The sequence below is a fragment of the Argiope bruennichi genome, chromosome 8 (genome assembly GCF_947563725.1).
Source record: "Argiope bruennichi chromosome 8, qqArgBrue1.1, whole genome shotgun sequence".
In the NCBI taxonomy this organism is placed as follows: Eukaryota; Metazoa; Arthropoda; class Arachnida; order Araneae; family Araneidae; genus Argiope; species Argiope bruennichi.
The window spans coordinates 73,734,626-73,750,509 of NC_079158.1; the positions used below are offsets into that span (position 1 = coordinate 73,734,626).

General features: G+C 28.8%; 1 protein-coding gene across 2 annotated transcripts in view; it reads right to left on the minus strand.

Moving 5' to 3' along the window:
* The window catches only part of LOC129981592 (cytochrome P450 4V2-like), a 34,515-nt gene that overhangs the window by 12,680 nt on the left and 5,951 nt on the right, over positions 1-15,884 (minus strand). The window contains exons 1-6 of one of the 2 annotated variants that reach the window (XM_056092497.1): positions 15,324-15,424; positions 14,070-14,182; positions 11,769-11,851; positions 10,984-11,174; positions 5,691-5,760; positions 1,329-1,455 (exon numbers count right to left, since the gene is read on the minus strand). In XM_056092497.1, coding sequence (XP_055948472.1) covers positions 1,329-1,455; positions 5,691-5,760; positions 10,984-11,174; positions 11,769-11,851; positions 14,070-14,096 — 498 coding nt within the window. In that variant the 5' untranslated portion in view covers positions 14,097-14,182; positions 15,324-15,424. Of the gene's footprint in view, positions 1-1,328; positions 1,456-5,690; positions 5,761-10,983; positions 11,175-11,768; positions 11,852-14,069; positions 14,183-15,323; positions 15,425-15,884 lie in introns of those variants that run through there. The other variant, XM_056092496.1, reaches the window with a different exon arrangement.

Here is a 15,884-nt window from a genome sequence, read left to right on the forward strand (position 1 = left end):
AGGCCACGGCGTTCCAATATAGTAGAGGTAATTTTCATAATAGAGGTGAATAATATCTGTTATTTCACATATACAGTGAGGGAATAATGGAAGGAGGAGTCTATGCTCCAGTATTTTTTTTAATCAATAACCATAATCTGTAACCTTATCATGAAAATTATTTAGATATAAAAGATGATGGTAAAATAAGGCCACGGCATTCCAATATAGTAGAGGTAACTTACAGAATACAGGTGAATAATATCTGTTATTTCACATATACAGTGAGGGAATAATGGAAGGAGGAGTCTATGCTCCATTATTTTTTTTAATCAATAACCTTAATCTGTAACCTTATCATGAAAATTATTCAGATAAAAAAGATGATGGTAAAATAAGGCCACGGCGTTCCAATATATTAGAGGTAATTTTCATAATAGAGGTGAATAATATCTGTTATTTCACATATACAGTGAGGGAATAATGGAAGGAGGAGTCTATGCTCCAGTATTTTTTTTAATCAATAACCTTAATCTGTAACCTTATCATGAAAATTATTCAGATAAAAAAGATGATGGTAAAATAAGGCCACGGCGTTCCAATATAGTAGAGGTAATTTTCATAATAGAGGTGAATAATATCTGTTATTTCACATATACAGTGAGGGAATAATGGAAGGAGGAGTCTATGCTCCAGTATTTTTTTTAATCAATAACCTTAATCTGTAACCTTATCATGAAAATTATTCAGATAAAAAAGATGATGGTAAAATAAGGCCACGGCGTTCCAATATAGTAGAGGTAATTTTCATAATAGAGGTGAATAATATCTGTTATTTCACATATACAGTGAGGGAATAATGGAAGGAGGAGTCTATGCTCCAGTATTTTTTTTAATCAATAACCTTAATCTGTAACCTTATCATGAAAATTATTCAGATAAAAAAGATGATGGTAAAATAAGGCCACGGCGTTCCAATATAGTAGAGGTAATTTTCATAATAGAGGTGAATAATATCTGTTATTTCACATATACAGTGAGGGAATAATGGAAGGAGGAGTCTATGCTCCAGTATTTTTTTTAATCAATAACCTTAATCTGTAACCTTATCATGAAAATTATTCAGATAAAAAAGATGATGGTAAAATAAGGCCACGGCGTTCCAATATAGTAGAGGTAATTTTCATAATAGAGGTGAATAATATCTGTTATTTCACATATACAGTGAGGGAATAATGGAAGGAGGAGTCTATGCTCCATTATTTTTTTTAAATCATTAATCTGTAACCTTATCATGAAAATTATTGAGATATAAAAGATGATGGCAAATTAAGACCCAATAAATTCACCTTTCTTGTGAAATCATGAACTATTTTCACGTGATGCTTCATTTCTTTTCCATCCTTTGATAGATAAAATGTCCAGTTTGGCCAATACCATATTTTGTAAATTCTTGCCAATAATATCTCTAAAAGCCTATGAGAATCAAAATGAGAAGATTATTTTCATGATGAAAGTAGAATCAAATATTTGAAATTTGGCAATATTTAGAGGAATTTAAAAATTTCTTGTCTTTTTACAGAAAATTTCTTCTTTAAAAATTTGTCCTACAGTACTTGAAGATAAATAAAAAAATTACTAATTTTTACCTATTCAAAAGAAGAAACAATTAATTTTCTAATTTTAAATTCTGATAATGGTTTATGAGTCCATTAAAAAAAATTTGAATTATTTATGGCAGCCCTTGCTTTCATCAGATATGAAACACCTAATCCTTTCCTTTTAGCTTAATCCTCAAATAACACATAGAAAAAAAATCTGACATTTGTTTTTAATCGGCTGAAATAAAATGCTTCTAGCACATTTCCTTTATTTTTGATAGCAGTCAACGAGGGTCTTCTTCGATACAAATATAATATAACGCATTTTTTTGGTCTGCTTCGTGAAAAAAAAAAATAAGATTATGAGGTATGTTTTTTTTTTTTTTTTTTTTTTTTTCGTTGGAAAATTGGCTAAGTCACTTTTAGTTTTTAGAATATAATTCTAACAACTAACTGTGATCTCAAATCCTAATTTGGGTGGATCGAATCGCGAATCGCGAGTTCGCAAATTGTACAGACTATCTCTATGGCAAAGGATACCGACGTGCTCTGATTGGTAGATTTCTTTCGCACAGACTTTCTATGCTGTAGCTGCTGCAACCCTGTTGCATTGTTTATTTTCTACGTACTTTTTTGCCTGCCATTTTTCAAAATGGAGAAATTAAATCTTCCAGATAAATACAATTATAAAATAATTGAGATTGATGAGAATAGAGCTATTTTTCGTATTTCAGATCTTGTAAATAAAGAATTAGCACATGTAGCAATTTTTCTGTGAAGTATTATTAAAATAAGACTTGAAAATTAAGCATTTATTTTGAGGTAAATGATCGGCAAATTTTTTTAATTAAATTTTCACGTTAAAAGCATTACCATAAAATATTTATATGCAAATATACTATATTTATTAAGATATTTAGATGCCATTAAATGGAATAGAAATCATTATAATTCTTATTGAATATTCATGCGAAATAAAATATCACAAGGAGATATTTATTTATTAATTTCGTATTCAAACTATTACCATAAGATTTCTATCTGCAAATGTGCTATATTTGTTAAGATATTTTGATTCATATAGTTATTAACAATCTAATTATGAATCTTGATATTTGTTATTAACTTAATATTAACATTTATAAATACATAAATAGTTTATACATTTCTTTTGAATACCTATTTCTTACATTTCTGTAACATATATTTTAGGAATGGATTCAAGAATATCAGCAAAGATCGGAAAGAGTTTGGCACAGTTTTGCAAGGTTTGAGCCAAATAAGCGATAACTACACTATTATGAGTGCAAAGCATTTCCAAAAAGATGCCAAGGCTTAAACCTATCAGAGCACGTCAGTATCCTTTGCCATAGAGTTGGTCTGTACAATTTGCGAACTCGCGATCGAATCTATAAGAGTGTATATGAATGTACAACTTCTCTTAAACTTATTTCTATACTTATAATAAAGCTCAATGTGTGTATGTATGTATGTGTGTTGGCGCTCTACAGGAAAGACCGTTCGACCAACAGCTATGAAATTTGGCACGTGTATACCTTGGAGGCCGCGAATGTGCACCTCGGGGTTATTTTTTCGAATTTTTAATTAGAATTTTATTTATTTAAAAAATAAGCGAAAGTTTGGCTTGTTTCAGCTATAACTTCCGAAAATATTACCGCACAAAAAAGATTTTTACATCAAGTGAAAGATCAAAAATTTCTCTTTTAAATGATACCAATGTTTTAACCTTAAAATTAAATTTCTATTTTTAATTAATTTTTTTAACTATATTTTTCAACAATTTTTTTCGTATAAAATAAAAATAAAATTTAAGCTACACGAGCACGTTTCGCATTCATGGGGAAAAATTAGCTTTTATCAAAGTGTTGCCATCACATTGATTAAAGCTCCAATTGAAAATAAATTAAATCTTTTTGGAAATGAGATCTGCAAAAATATAATTTTCAGCACGTCTCTGTAGGAAATGAAACAAATATGAAATATTATTTTTTCTAAAAAATAAATTCAAGAAAATTTATTTTATGATCTTTTACACTATCTATATTATTAATCCAATAAATAAGTTTTATTTTAAGGCAAGTTTTGTTTAATATGAACAGGATATCCATTCAAATCAGGGTCACACAGCTAATTTGCAAACCTTTAGTAATAGACACAGATCTTCTAAAATGGTCTAAATGGAAAAAGATTATATTTTATGTAACTTGATCCAATAAATGCTCTAATAAATAGCGAATTTTTGATTTTACATAAAGCTTCTGCTGTGGATATCAAGTTTAATAAAATGTTCTTGAAACACTAATATTTTAAATAAAAAGAGTTAATTTCCAATCAACTAAATCAATCACTTAAACTGACTGATTTATGAAAATTTGAATATCACTATTCAATAAAAAAGGATAATTTTAGATTTTCCATCGATCGTTTCAAAGAAAATACGCCAATCAGCGCGCAGGTTTCTCAAGATTAATTGGCCTAAGATTATGAAAATGTTGAGTTTTTCTAAATTTTTAAAATTCAAAACTTCATAAATCAGTCTTAGTTGATCGTTGAAAATTGAAACATTCATTCATTTATTTAAAATTTGGTGTGTCCAGAATATTTCTCAGAATATGATACCTTACTGCATTAAATTTAGACTTCATAATTTTTGAAATATATTTATAGGCCGGAACAAAATATTATTATTGATTTCATTTCAATCCTTTTGAAAGCAAAACTAAAAACTGAATTTTATGCTGAATCTGAGAATTTTTTGCTGAATTATTCTTTGAGATATTACATAAATTATGAAAAATATTTTGTAATTCACATAAGACTTAAATACCGAGCGATTCTGTTTGCAGTACTCATATTCAATGATAATAATAATAAATAAATAACAATAAAAATGATAAATAAAATAAAACGCTTGGTTTCATTAAAAAATATCTTTATATTAATTGCAATCTCAGCATTTCCACTTTAAATTAAAGTTGAAGTTTTACCAGAAATGACAACAAATTAGGAAAATATATATAGTAAACGATCTAAACAACAGTAAAAGTTTGGTATAACTATCAAAATTTGAAGATTAAAAATGTTTTGTTTGAGAAGCTATTAAGAGACAAAAGCCATTAAGAGAAGCTATTAAGAGATAGTTATTGAAAATATTTAATTGAAAATTGTAGTGAGCGGTAATACTGGTAAGCCGGCTGGTCGCCAAAGGCGGCTAGTATATAATATTGCTCTTTCTATACTTTTTTTCATTGATACATACATTTCATTTTTGATACATATTTTTTTCTATAAACATTAAAATTCTAATGAATAATTTACCAGTAGGTGGATAATAATGCAAAGTTAGATGCATTTGATGCTTTAGTGTAAGGTTAATATACAATTTTTTTCTTATCAATAGCTTATTATTTTTTGTGTTAACATTATGCTAAACGCGTTATGTTAAACAAGTTTTATGGTAAACAGGTTAAGTGACAGGGCTATTTTGGCAGATTTTCCATCTAAAAGGTGATATCCGATTTCTTCGATATGTGCTGCCATCTTATAACTAGACAAGTGTAAACCCACCTTAACAGAAAAAAATTCAAAAACTATTATTACGTCGGTAAATTTGGTGGTAAAATCATGACATACGACACTCGGAAATTAATTACTTTTAAAATTTATTTATACTCCGATAAACTTATACATACTTATAAGAATTTCCTAGGACGTGAGTTAAAGCATTACAAAAGGATAATCATAAAATTTCGGGTTTTATATGTATTTTGACTACGGGTTATCTTTCAAATTTGCAGTTGATTCAGATAAATGTTGTTGCTTTGTTTTGATTGCATTTACATGGTCAAAATCCCTTTAAGTAAATTCTCAAATAAACGAATTATTTCAAAAAATTTATGACAATTCATATAAAAAAATATTATAGATACAAATTTATTTTATTAAAAATACAGAAGATTTTTAAAATTTTTTTATTTATATTATTTGTATTTAAAATACAGAAAATCCTGTTTTATTTAAACTCAGCTTTGGATGAATCGGTCTTTGCACAAATAAAAGCATTATTATATCGTAAAATTTATAACATACCTTTGAACGGATCTGACGAACGGAGGATTGTCATTTCTCAGAGCGTTTATTTTGACACCGAACATGGTTTCTGAAACATATATAAGAATAAATTCTTATAAGTGCAATATTTCTCAAAGAATAGCTATGAGATTTTGTAAAAAAAATATTTAAAAGGATCTAAGATCTCTATCTAAAAGCTTTACTTCCTTTTATGAATTTCCCTGATTTTCTTTCACTTCTTTATATCTATTATATGTATGTGCGCATATCAAACAAAACAAAAAAAAAACCAGAAAAATATGTTAATAAATAAATATTTATATATTAACCATGTAATTATTTATTAATCGATGCAAAGAATAAATAATTATTTATTTATTAACCACCTTTTAGAAACGGAAGAACTCTCCAGGAAAGTCGCTCTTATTTAAATTCAATTTATGATTATTTAATTTATAATTATGATTCATTTATAAGCTCAAATTATGTATAATTTGATGCTCATGGTTGACTACACCGTATTTTTAAGCACTGAATTGTAATAAATATAAAAGTAGGGTTATTTATGTTTCCTTTTCTAATGTAATCATGTGTCATAGCATCACAGTACCATTAAAATTTCAACAACCCAGATAATGTATTTTATTTGCACATTGATTTTCGTTGTATTGAAAATTCATTTTAGATTGCCTCATACAAACAGAGCAGATATTAAAAACAATATTGTTACAAATCTAAATAGTGTCATTGTGGAAAAAAAACCGGTGAAACCGTTATAAGATCTGTCCTGTGCGTGCTTGGCGACGAGTTTGGCAACTAAATAGATCCTCCTGGAAAGTTCGAGAAGTTTCACGATCCATCCAGTTGGAACCAAGATACATTCAGATACGCCCTGATTGGTCTGAAGATTCCTCTCGGAGCTGTAAAAGACAGACACTCTGAAGCTGGAGGGAAGTGGTGCGTATGGTCAGAAGTTGTGTGTGAGAGGAGTCGGAGTCGCCGACACGTAGAGAAACTGGAGAATTAGACAACAACAAAGCTGCTGAACTATAGCAATTAAATGTGCTGCGTCATTACGATTAATTGACGGTATTTGTAGCAGAAATAATTTCGTAACAATATTCATTAGATTTTAACAATGAAAGAAAGTCATTTATTTGTTGAAGTGATGGAAATTTGAATTTCATCAGTATCATCTCTACTAATAATAAAGATGAAAGCGCATGTATGTAAGCCTGTGCATGTGTAGTGGCGCTCTACAGGCTAGATCGTTTGACTTACAGCTATCAAATTTAGCATATACATATCTTTGAGGATGGGAATATGCTCCTTGGACCGACATTTCTTAAAATTTTAATTAACTAAAAATTGTATTTCGCCGTTATTCTGCGATAATTCTGAAAATATTTTTGCGCAAAAAGGAATTTGGCACCACTTTAATATTAAAAAAATTCTCATTATAATGATACCAATTTAATAGTCGTGCAAAGATTTTTTGAATAATGACATGTTTTGTAAAATTTCCCCTAATTTCGAACAATTCACGAAGAATTCTGTTTAATATTTGTGTAGTTAGTTTACAAGTCAAATAAAAGTAAAGTTACGGTATCACAAAATTTAGGAGATATATGAATCACACATTTACGTAACTGTATTCACACATTTTCAATAACTCTTAATGTCATGGGAATGGTCTACAGCAGAAAAGCTGATGTGTACAATGGAAGAGCATATATAAAATAATAAAAATATTATAGCTTTAATGTCTGACAATTTGCTAGAAATGTTATGGGAATTATGATTGTTGTCTCTGAAGACGATAACTGAAAAACTCTGAATCAGACGAATTAATTTGTTATATGGTCTTAACGCCAAAGTTTTAGATTTGAATCAAATTTTGAACAAGATTCATTCCGAGGAAGCTTGTCTGTCAGATTGTTTTGAATACAAGTTAAAAATAACGATAATTACCAAACGAAATTTGCTTAAAATGATTTGATTAATAAATTAAAACAATAACACATCTAAGGTAGATCTTTATCGAAATTGGAATCCAATTTCTCAAAGGATTTACTAACGGTCAGTTTGCATTTATCAAATGAGATAATTTAAAGACGTAAATGATGATTTAAATGAAATTTAGAACATGATTTTATGACAAAAATTGCAGTTTTGTGTCAAATTTTAATTTCAATGGGGCGGACAAAAAATGCGTTCAAAATAAAAATTCGATTTTCTGATACTTGTGTATCAGAAAATCGATATACATTCCAGTGTATCGATTCCAGCGATTAATCATCAAATAGGATCTTAGTAATTATTGCTCGCCAATGTCACGAGTTATTGCCTATTTTCTTTATTATTACATGAAACACTTAACTGTCATATGTAAGACTCTGAAAATAAATATGAGTCCTCGTTGCTTCCACGGTTTTACCCAACATCCACATTTTTGTTCAGAAACAGAATTAAAACCTTTATTAGAGTGCACTCAAAGAAATTCTGAAGAGACCAATTCTGTTGCTTATTAATAGAAATGTCATATTTTCTTAGCTAAATACTTCCCCTTTTTAATGGAATGATAGAGAATTTATTAATAGAGCATGAAAAAAATACTTTTATCAAACAAGTGATGTTAAAGTCTAATAACTAATAGCCCTGTTCTCCTCTCGGTATTTTTGTTGAGTTTACAAATATTTGATGCATTTCTTTTGGTATATTGTACAGATAAAAATCAATTACTCACTTATATTTATTTCCTCTGTTTAATTGGATCAACAGCACGCGAATGGGCAGATAGACTGCTTAGGTCATATTTCACTCCAATTTGTTCAAGTTTATATTTGCAGTAACAGACAGAGTAAGATATAATCAACCAGCTGGTGAATTTCGTGCAAAAGGTGGCGAAGATCTACAATTCTGATTGTAAAACTAGGTGATAATTTCTTCCATCTCTTTTATTGCTCTTTTGAGATGCCTTTTCACACTTACACAGAAAGATTGATATTCCCTAGACGAATTTCTCTGAAATTTGTTTTATTTTCATGTAGGTACTGATAAATGAAGTGTGACTGTCGTTTATTTTGCGTTGCGATTGTTGAAAATAACAAAAAACTAGTAGAAAATAATTCGATCACAAGTTCACCAGTACTAGAATATTCTGGAAGCTATTGTATGTTTGGGAAAATCTAATAAATATAATGCAGCTTGATCTTAAAGTTATATTCTGATATGTACAACATATTTACAGAATCTTTGAGGAGCACTTACAGTTGAGTACGTTTAATGTTATAAAAGTGTGGTTATAAAGTATATAAAAAATCATTTAAAAATAAACATAAATTGCATATTACAAGAGTGCGATAATTAAAAAATCAGAAAAAGTTTCGAAAACCCCAAACGATATTCTCGTAACTCTTTGTAGAGAGATTAATTAATTAAAGTAAGAAATGAAACAAAAATTACTATCGCCAACTGAAAATGAGTTACTTCATGGAAACGCCAAATTGTGGTATTTGATGGCGCCAAGAGCCGGATTTGACCAAACCGAGCAAGAGTAGACAGATAATCAATTGCTGATGAAGCTGGTTAAATGTTTGATATAAGGTCTACGATTCTGGTGTTAAAATTACATGCTTGAAAAATATCTAGTCTCCTGGTACAAAAACATATGCAAAACTAAATAAATCTACCTCATTCTCCTTTTTCAGTTATTATATTCTCAATGAGAAGTATAAAAAAGGAGCCTGTCTTAATTCAAACCATCGTGAGTAAACTCCCAAAATTTTCTTGTGTACCCTCTAATAAAGGTGTTATCCCAAAGAGCATAGCATTGACCTACAATAATTATGACCTACAATTATTATTAAAAAAGGAGCCAGTCTTAATTCAAACCATCGTGAATAAACTCCCCAAAATTTTCTTGTGTACCCTCTAATAAAGGTGTTATCCCAAAGAGCATAGCATTGACCTACAATTATTATTAAAAAAGGAGCCAGTCTTAATTCAAACCATCGTGAATAAACTCCCCAAAATTTTCTTGTGTACCCTCTAATAAAGGTGTTATCCCAAAGAGCATAGCATTGACCTACAATAATTATGAAATATCAACCTTTGAAATTAATTGAGCATTTTTTTCTGAATCCATCGCATGATTCTGAAAATGCTTGAAAATTAATGATAATTAGCGGGTTTTTACACTAATTATCCCTGGTATGCAGTTAATAGTAACCGAAAATCATATTTAGACGCATTTTTACCTGAACCGATTAAAATAAAAATTTGGCACAGAGACTTTACTTGAAGGCGTAAAATCACATACCAAATTTGATACATCTAAATCATTTTGTTTTCGCATTATCGGGTTTAGAAAGTACAGGCCAACAGATGGTCAACTTGCTATTGGATTTGAAGTGTCTACGCTATAGATGTTTAATACGAGCACCGAATTTTATTTATCTGTCTCTCTTGATTTAGTAGTTAGTGTGTTAACTCATATTTTGACAATCGGACAGACAAACTTTGATAGAAATTACAAATGTGATGTCGTCTACCAAATTTCATCTGTTTAGTTCAAAGCGTTTTTGAATGATCTTTGTTACAGATAGACGGATAGGCAGACATTTTCCAAAAATGTGTTTTTTGAACTCAAAGAGGTCTACAACGCGTAAAAATTTTTAAGTCACGAATTCGAATTTTTGACCGTTAAAATACTTTCTGTATAGTTCGAATGTAAGAAAATAAAAAAAACGATTTATATTTTTTTATTTTAATGGATGGGAAAAAATTAATTTTTATCAAAATGTCAAAATAGAGTTGTTGCATATTTTACATAAGAAGACAAACAGAAAAATAATTAGATTAAGATCTTTGATTTAATGTCTCCAAATTTTTGACTTTTTTGCCGGTACACTCTTCGGAAACTTCGATAAACAGTTTCGTAAAATGAAATTGAACTGATGCTCACATGATACATGCTATGTGCAGCACAGCGACTTAAATCAGGAATTACTTTTCATCTTAGAGGTGAGGTAAAAATTTATTTTTGGGAAATGAAAATGTCATTACCCTTATCTATTTTCCTAGTTAAAAATGTTTACAGAATTTTAATACTAGATGCTTAATGAATGTTTAGTATTTATATTCCAACGTTTTAAGAATCAAATCAACAAACAGTTTTCCAAAAAAAGTCCTATAAATAAATAGATCAAACTTGAATTTGTTTTTTTTTTGCAGATAAAGAGATTTTTCATACCTTTATTGTAAACACAAAGAAATGACCCAGGACAACTTTTAAAGAACTCTGACTTACCGCAAATAATATCCATTGTGGCAAGTGTTATAGGTGTTTCAATATAAGTAAATTCTTCCTTTGTCCTCTCTTGAAGAATTTCCACCAGTTTCTGAGAGTGTTCATTAAAAAGAGAGAGAAATCCTCGCAAAACTGTCAAATTGAAGCAAGGCATCAATAATTTCCTTCGCGTTTTCCATTTGGAGACTTCACTATAGTAAGAAAAGAAAACGAAATTATGATTTGGATTGATTGGTGTTTAGATATATTCGGAATTTCCGATTTCTAAAATACAGACACTTTATATGATGTATAGAAATAGAGTAAGAAACTGATGAAACTGATTTTTACTTTTTCGTATAAGAAGCCTAGAGTAATTATAATCGGCAAAACATTCAAAAATAACTTTTTAAAAAACTCTTTCAGACCTCCATGAAATAAATAAAGAAAGCGCTTTTTTTCGTTATGTCTTTTCGTCTTTCCTTGCCTCTATGAACGCTACTCAGAACCGCTCAGAACGAACGAAATTTGATATACAGGCCAGATGACAAAATTTGTGCATTTTTATCAACATTTGAAAAAAAAGAAATGTTGAGAATATTTGTTTTTTTTTCTTTTGCTGTTCACAAGAGACTAAGTTCATGCGAACTGAATAACTACAAAACGTAAAAAGCTCCATGGAAGAAACTTGGTACTCAAGTTTAGCATATTATAGATATCAAATTTTTAATATATATCATATATTATTATCTTATTAATATATGCATGTTCTTAGTTTTTAGAATAATGATAAAATCATTTAGTACCTAGTCAAGAGTCCAGTCCCGAGTAATGGCTGCAACCACTCATAAATAAAATATTTATTGTGAATTTTCTTTTCCATGAGCTGCTATAAAATAAAGGAAATAATTTTATAATCTCAGTCATATATATATATTACTGCTTTATAATATAGGTTATATATATACAGGGTGTCTCAAAAACCTTGACCGCGGCTTTTATTCCTGAAATATTGATCGTAAACATATACTGTAAATTACAATGCTGCGTAAAAAAAGGTGCAAATTGCTATGAAATCAATAAAAGTTTTCAGGAGATTAAACTTTAAAAAATACAAAATTTAAATTATTATGCGGACCTCGTTAAAAAAATTTCCCAGTAAGTAAAATATGCCGCATCCTCTAATTAGGTCATGTACAAAATTTCAGCATTTTATCATAAAAAGTCTCAAACCTATGAAACTACATAAATGCTGATTTAAACCACTTTTCGATGCCTGGATATGAGTTCACAAAGAGAAAAACTAATGTCGGATGTTCGTGTTTTATGGGTCGTACAAAAATTTATGAAGAAAGTAATGATTGAATAAATAAATAATAATTTTACTATTTATTGGTTCAAAAGTATTAAAAATGTGTAGAAATAATAACTTAAAGGAAATAAAGGAAAGATTACTTTAATGAAAGATTACATAAGATTTTTTACAAGTTCACTGACTGTGCTATTTTTAAGTTATATTCTGTAATTCATGAAATAAAATTTAAAGTGTTTTTCAGAAAGCATAGATTTTAAAATTTGTGTTTAAAACAAAAGATATGAAGCATATTTAATTTTCTTATGATGTATTCCTGCGTCGCGTCATCTGCACTGAAGCTGTAAACATTTGCATTTTAATTTGTGATTGATCCTTCAGCAACTTTGTTTTAACATATCTTTGAGAATTTTCATGATAAAATATTGAAATTTAATACATGACCTTATTAGAGGATGAGGCACATTTTACTCATTGAGAATTTTTTATTCATTGGGAATCCGTATAAAAAAATTTAAATTTTGTATTTTTTAAAGTTTAATCTCCTGAAAATTTTAATCGATTTCATAACATTTTGCACTTTTTTTATGCAACTTTGCAGTTTATGTCTACTATCAATATTTAAGGAATAAAAGTTGCGGTCAAGGTTTTTGAGACACCCTGTATATATATATATATATATATATATATATATATATATATATATATATATATATATATATATATATATATAGAGAGAGAGAGAGAGAGAGAGAGAGAGAGAGAGAGAGAGAAAGAGAGAGAGTCATAAAAGAATCGTCTTGATATAATAATATGCTTTATGCGTTATGACGAGAGTATTTGGAGCATCACCTAGTAGCAAACTGACGAATTTGGATTTCTATCTCGACACAGTTACTGACATGAGGTTATATATATTTATACTTAAGCCTACTTACATAAAAATCATTTACATTAAACCAATCTCAGAACCTCACTGAAATAAATTTAATTTGAATATTTAATTATTATTATAAATGTTTTCTTTATAAGTTGGAGGTTATTTCAATGCTATTTTACCTTTTTTTTAAAGCTGTAACGGCTATTAAGAAAAATAGAGAGAAATGAAGTTTTAAGAAAATGATCAATCAATTCCTCACAAATATTACATGGATTCAAGACTTTAAAAATTTAACTTATTATTAACTTTTAAATTTAATTTAGACTTATTAAAAATTTAACATCATATAGCATTTTCTATAGTTTATTCATATTTTAACATACTAATATAATATCACATAACATTTCGCAAAAAAAAAAAAATGTAGATAGCAGAGAGTTATGATAGAAAAGGTCTCTAATAAAAAGTAAAATCCATCCGGGAGGGGGGGGGATTTTGGATACTTTGATTTGAAGAATTAATTATCAAAATAGTTAATATTTATTCTTTAGATCATGAAATATATTAACGCATTTGAAAAATACGAAGGATTAATTATGAAAATAGTTAATATTTATTCTTTAGATCGTGAAATATATTAACGCATTTGAAAAATACGTCATAATTCTCAGGCATGCATTTTGAGAAACTTATGGTGGTAATTTAATTTACATTTTATTCATGTTTTATTTAGTTAAATAGATTTATTATTTAATTTATGAGTTATTTACATTTGTTATTGTTCGACTCTGATAGACATTGATGAATGTGAAAAAATAAATAAATTTAATGTGATTTTTTTTCCAACAACATTTTTTCTTAGCAATGACATTTTTTAATTCTATAAAAATATATTCAAATATAAATTGTACTAACTTTTACTGCCTCGGATTTAACAATCATCACCAAAGGTCTGTAAGTTATCCACAAACAAAATAATTTCTTTCTCCCAAACTCTTCTGTTCGTTTTCTTAACACGTCATAGCCTTCTAAAAAAAAAGAAACATATATTTGCATTTTTAACATACTTTCAATTTTCCTTTGCTTTCGAATATCGATTTTTATATTCATTTTGTATACTGATGACAGCTATGATATCCGCCATATTTTGGTTAGCCCTCTTATAAACACCGATTCAAACGAAATTCTAATTCTACTTATTTTTATTTCACCGAATTTTGGCAAAAATGTACCAAAAAAATTTTACATTTGATTCATGGTTTGAAATTTGACATTTTTTCTTAGAAGGGGCAGTTTTGGAATGTCTGTAATCATGAGCTACGTGCCTGCTCAGTACAAATTTGAATTAAATGAAATTGGTGCTGATTAATCTGTCACAAAATGTCTTTCACTGTTTTAACGAAAGAGCCTTAATTCATCTTTACTCCAAAAAAAAAAATGTAAAAGTAATGTAAAAATGAAATGAAAAACTTATTTAAAATTGTCAAGAAAATTTTAAGTACTTTAGCATTATGAAATTTATTCACGCTTTTCTCCTTCTTTTTATTAGTGTTAAATCTCGTAATGAATACAATCATTGCATTTGCATAACTTAAAGAAAAACTTTAATGATATATTTTTATATATCCCAAATGAAAAATATGCTTAGAAAACCATCTCTGTTTAAACAAAAGCAGATTTGTTTTCTATGTATTTTCTTTCAATCCATGGCATTAAAATTATGAGTAAATTAAACATGAAAGCATTTGTCCCAACTTTCACTTATAGAAATTGCTGAAACTTTTTTTCAATTTCAGTTAACGTAATTTTAACTCTTTTTTCTGAATTGCACCCACATTTTTACTTTCTGCAATGTGCATCGTTTCGATATTTTTGGAAGACAATGGAACATAAAGGACATTTGAGCCTGTACTATGAAGTATTAAAATATTTTATTCTTCTTTAGTATCCTCGATAAATTTTATAGTATCACCTATTATATTCTTTGTGCAACGATCTTTACTCAAAGAAATTTATGGAAAATATGGCAGCTTAAAAAATTATTGTTTTAATAAAAGCGAATTTGAAATTCATGCTTTGAATTTAATATTTAATATAATGTGTCCAGAGATAAAATTTTAGCTAACTTAGGAATGTAAAATCAATGTATAAATAATTGTTGCAACGTACCCCGTTTCCTTCACCTGATAATTGGCATTCCGGCCAGATGTAACATCACCTGTTACCATGCACATTGTTAAGTGCTTCCGGACTGCCAGATGAGGGGGGGGTTACGTGGCCAAAGCGGACATGGTCAGAGCGGACAGTGGCTACAGCGGACACATGAGAGAAGCTGGGCGGGCAGAGCGGACATTTTTGCACCTATTGTGTTGTTTCCCTAATCAGTCATATGTTATCTATTTCGAGCTTTGCACCTGCTGTAGAGATAAGCCGATATTTTTGAGAGAGAAGGCCTTTCTCCAAATATGCCCATTAAAGTATGGAATGTATATGGACTGTGTCAAAGGACAAATAATTCTGTTGAAGGGTGGAATTCCAAATTAAATGCAATCACTAGCAGAAACCAGCCTAATGTCCACTTATTAGTTAAAATACTAAAAGAAGAAACACAAGAAGTGTCTTTTAATTTGATATCCAGGGAGTTAGGCGACCCTGGAATAAAAAGGAAAAAAGCATATGTAAAATTGGATGAAAGAATTGAAAACATCCTTAAAGAATTCGAAACATCAA